At 57.1% G+C, this 4,924-nt stretch overlaps 1 protein-coding gene across 1 annotated transcript in view; it reads right to left on the bottom strand.

Annotated features, from left to right (window-relative positions):
* Positions 1-1,842: 1,842 nt before the first annotated feature.
* HPCAL1 (hippocalcin-like 1) overlaps positions 1,843-4,924 on the bottom strand; it is a 55,099-nt gene continuing 52,017 nt past the window's right edge. Inside the window, exon 5 of the mRNA XM_010852057.1 lies at positions 1,843-2,734. Within this exon, the coding sequence (XP_010850359.1) occupies positions 2,637-2,734 (98 nt within the window). The 3' untranslated portion in view covers positions 1,843-2,636. The remainder of the gene's footprint in view (positions 2,735-4,924) is intronic.

The raw sequence follows: 4,924 nt of genomic DNA, 5'->3' as shown, positions 1-4,924 counted from the left end.
CAGAGGGAGGCGCTTCCCTGGTGGCTCAGTGGTAAAGAACCCACATGTAGGAGACATGGGGTTCAAATCCCGGGTCAGGAAGATCCCCTGGAGAAGGAAATGAAAACCCACTCCAATATTCTTGCCTGGGAAATCCCATGGACAGAAGGAGCCTGGCAGGCTACAGTCCATTGCTGCTGCTGTTACTGAGTCTCTCAGTCGTGACCAGCTCTTTGCAACCCCATGAACTGCAGCACGCCAGGCTTCCCTGTTCTTCACTATCTCCTGGAGTTTGCACAAACTCAAGTCCACTGATTCGGTGATATCTTCCAACCATCTCATCCTCTGTTGCCCCCTTCTCCTCCTGCCCTTAATCCTTCCCAGCATCAGGGTCTTTTCCAATGAGTCTGGTCTTTGCATCAGGTGGCCAAAGTGTCGGGGCTTCAGCTTCAGCATCAGCACTTCCAATGAATATTCAGGGTTGATTTCCTTTAGGATCAGTCTGTGGGGTTGCAAAAGTGACTTAGCAACTAAACACCACCACCGAGGGAGAGAGAGACACTCTGTCATCTGTTTCTGTGGCAAACCCTGCACCTGCAGGCACTCCCATCTATGCCTCGTTACTGGGCAATATCCCATTAGTAGCACTGCAGCCTCCTCCGCACCCCTCCTCACGGCACCTTCAGATGCGGCCTCGTGGTGGCAAGCGCCCCAGGTCACCTGGCCTCCTGCTCTCATCTCATCCCTGTGGACACTGCCCGTGAAGGTTTGGACTTGGTGATGCCATTGACCGCAAAGGCACTAGCAGACGGGGCTCACACTTTCTATCGCAGGCATGGAGTCCTAAAAGATACTAAGATGACTAAAAACATCAAAACAGCTAGCGTCTCTGCTGTGGGGCAGCCTACATGCTCTGCCCACTTACCTTGATCACCTGCCTCTCTCCAGGTGAGACTCAAGAGCGGTCACCTGGCCGGTGGGCGGGTATGATGGACACTGGAACCAGAACCTCAGTCCTGTCCACCCTTCCTGGTGCCACGCCCCCTGGGGGAGGGGTCCTTGTCACCCTGGGTGCCTCTAGGCACCTCACACTCCAGGCCAAGGCACCGAGAAGTGAGGCTGGCCGGGGTGAGGCGGGCGGGAGAATTTTGGAAAGTTCTCTTCCCTTTTAAGGAAGAAAGAAGCCAGGGCCACTTCTTGTCCTGTCTTGGAAGGCTCCTGTGTCAGTCGCACTTACCCTGCAGGGACTCCAAGGATTCAAGGGTGTGGATAGAAGCTGCCTCGGAGGCCAGGGGCAGGGTGGTGGGGCACTGGAAGGAACCAGGACATCCTCAGTGATGCCCCCAAGATGTGGTGTCAGCCAGGCTGACAAGGAATGGGGCTTGCGGGCACGTGGTGCCCACCTGCCCACAGTTAAGGCCCCTTCTGCTGCTTCTGAGACCAGAAGCATCTCGATGGCCACAGCCTGAGAAACCAGGCCTGCCCGCTCTCCCGGCCGGTGCGGGTGCCCGGGGTCTCCGCCCTGTCATCGCTGGGGATGTGCAGTCTCACGACCTTGCTGATTAAACCACGGGGCTGGGCTGGGGGCGGCGGCAGAGAAGCTGGGGGGAGGGAGGGAAGGAGGCAGAAGCCTGGTCATCAAACCCCCGAGAATAGTCATGTTTTATTTCCATGTATGTCTTGACATTAGGCAGAGATGGAAGGAGAGGTTGTACAGGATTAATAGACACCGTGACGGCTGCAGGGACACAGGAGCGGCCCAGTTGACAATGAGCAGCTGGACCCACCTGTCCAGAGAGCGCTCATGCCATGGCAGCTGAACAGGGGCTGTCGCGGGCCAACATAAGACTCAGACAACTCCCGTTTATTTGATCATTTTAATACAGGAAATGCCAGACCAATCAACAGGGAGGACAAGCCTCACAGAGACACCTGCGTTCACAACGCGGATGGGAGGGTCTCCACGGCCCTGGGCATGCATGCATGTCCTTTGGAGAAGGGCAGATTGAGGGCATAAATACCACAGAATAACCAGACTTGGGGGAGCCGGGGGGTGGGGAATCACAGGCCACGAGGGAACCACGCTTCAAAGGCAATCGAGGCATTAAATACGGAACCTACACGTTACATTTCACTTCACCGTACATATAATTTATATATTAAAAGAAAGGAGACCACGGTATATATACGTGCAAGCGGTTTTGGTCGGAGGAAACGAACGAGCTGGGTGGAGCCATGCACAGGGAGGGCTTGCCCGTCTCCTCTCCCTCTGTTCTTGTCCCCATCTTTCCCACAGCGTCACCTGCCATCACAGATCAATCGGCTGGCCTTGGTGCGATCTCAGAAAGTCCCACTGGTATCTTCGGCGTGTCCTCGGGGCTCCCTGTGGGCAGGAAGGTGCCCGGGCAGCAAGGACACCATGAGCCCTGCGCGTAAACACATCCCCGGGAAGTCGCCCTGGAGGGACCGGGGCGGGGAGGGGGTGGGAGGAGGCCAGGTGAGGAGTGGGGCGCAGCCGCCAGGCAGGCAGGTGCGGCGACATGTCGCCTGGCTGCCCCGGGAGAGCAGGGATGATTGAGGAGGCATCCACTTTTGCAAGCAAAGCTTAAATGGCAAGACAAGCCTGTGTTTCTCTGCACTGTCCAGACGCCAACCCTTTAGAACTGACTCGCACTGCTGGGGTCACACTGTAACAACCGGACGATGGACGGGTCGCTCTTGGCACCTTTGATGAATTCTTCTAGGGACAGTTTGCCTGCAGGAAGGAGGACGGGAAAAACAGGAGTTAGCCAGTGCTCGCTGTGTGCCACCCTCGGGAGAACACACGGACAGCTCCTGGGTCGGGGAAGCCTCCTGGGGTCCGAGTCTCGAGCCCTCCAGAAGAGGGATGCTGTCCAGGCTCCATGCACTTTGAAGGCATTTCTGGGAAAACCCGTTTGGCTTTCATTGATCACTGGTGGTACTTCACCCAGGATACAGGTATGGGAGGGACCTAGGTTTGAAGCAGACCCTGCATTCTGGCAACCTGTGCCTTGGGGAACCTCTGTCTTGCCTCTGTAGCTGTAAAACGAAATAGAGCCAGTGACCCCAACACAGGAGTCTGGGGCCATGCCCAGCACACTGGTGGGCACTTAGCTCTGCCTCCACGGGCAAGCGACCCATCTCTCCACATCCCAGGGTCTTCACCTGTGTGTGGGGGGTCACAGCTACGCCTGTCTCAAAGGCGTGAACACCCCCAGAGCATCCCCAGCAGGAGACTAAACCACCCCAGGCTAAGGGATAGATTGGGAAGGGGAGCAGTCATCCCCCCAGCAGAAAAGGAGGCTCCTGGGATGATGCAGAGGGCTACTGGGCTTTGTGACTGTTCATACGGTTAACGGAGACTGTACCCTGACCACTCAGGGCAAGGGGCTTCCCATGTAGCTCAGTTGGTAAAGAATCTGCCTGCAGTACTGGAGACCTGGGTTTGATCCCTGGGTCAGGAAGATCCCCTGGAGAAGGAAATGGTAACCCACTCCAGTATCTTTGCCTGGAAAATCTCATGGACACAGGAGCCTGGTGGGCTGCAGTCCATGGGGGTCGCAAAGAGTCAGGCACGACTGAGTAATTAACACTTACTTACTCAGAGCAAGGAGCTAATGAAAGCACCGGCCTCGCCTCTGGGCAGAAAGCGGGGCTGGCAAGGGGCTGGGGCTCCCTGAGCACAGTCTGGTGTGCTCATCGGGATGCTCCTGGTGCTCCGCCAGACTCAGGACCCGTGGCCTCAGCGACTACCTGTGCTTTCCAAGCCGGGGCCGGGAAGGTGGGAAGGGTGTTGGGCAAACCCAGAGAAGGACGAGGGCCGAACTCTGCACACCCCTGCTTCACTCTTCTCTCCCCCAACATTGCCTCTCCAGCCCCCTCCCCAAGCTTCAGGGCCGATCCCCGGGCTCACAGGAGAAGTGCGGGCCCGTTCACGGACAGCCTAGGAAGATGCACAGAGCTGAGAGGTCAGAGCAGATCCTCTGGATCCTCGCAACCACAAGCGATTGAATTATTATCCCCATTTCACAGAAGAGGAAACAGAGGTTCGGAAAAGCCAAGACTGGTGGAACAGATCTATTGAACCCAAAGCCTGTGCCTTGCTACCCTGGAGGGTGGAAGACATGTTTTGAATCTGCCCAAAGGCCACGCCAGGCGCAAGGCCGTCTTGTCTTATGTTGATCGTGTTTTGAAAACTGTCTCCATGGGTAGATGCGCCTGCAGCCCCGCCGCGCCCCTCCCCTGCTGGCTCAGTCCTTGGCCTTCATCTGCAAACTGCACTTTAAGGTTTGGCCGGGGGCGGGGTTGGGGGGCTTTCCCATGCATTAGCTTATTTTCAACCCCCAAGCACAGTGCAGAGGATATTTTCTCTTTTTCTTTTCTAAATGCTGCATTTCTTTATCCTTCAAAAGCAAATCCGACATGGCTCTGGGGCTGCACTTCATGCGGATCCATCCTGTTTCATGGTTACCCTCCCCAGTGTGGACCCCAAAGAAGCTCACAGCCAAGGCAGAGAAGGAAACACGGGGCACATCCTCCCTGCCAGGCCCCCATGGCCGCCCCCCCGGAACCTACCACTTCTACTGTGGTGTGGTCCCAGCAAGCCTGGCACAGCTGCTACAGGCCAGCACCTCCCGACAGAGTCGCCGGGGCCACTGGGGCCTGGAGGAGGGATGATGGGGGCCATCCATCCATCCACCACCCAGGACTCCTGATCCCAGCCCCTCGGGGGTCCAATGTGCCATGGGCACACCTGCCTCTTCTCCCCTGGGACATGCCCACACGCACGCAGCCTCCCCATTCTAGAAGTGAGGAAACTACCGCTCAGGGGGCAGGATACTGGACTCCAAAGCCCAGCTCTCAGCATAGTTGCACTGGCCAGCACTGGGCTGGGCAAGGTCCCAGAAGCTGCGGGGAAAGGGCC

Source organism: Bison bison, unplaced genomic scaffold, assembly GCF_000754665.1.
Source record: "Bison bison bison isolate TAMUID 2011002044 unplaced genomic scaffold, Bison_UMD1.0 scf7180017864307, whole genome shotgun sequence".
Classification (NCBI taxonomy): Eukaryota; Metazoa; Chordata; class Mammalia; order Artiodactyla; family Bovidae; genus Bison; species Bison bison.
The sequence above is the reverse complement of the archived record's forward strand: the minus strand, read 5'-3'. Positions and strand labels throughout refer to the sequence as shown.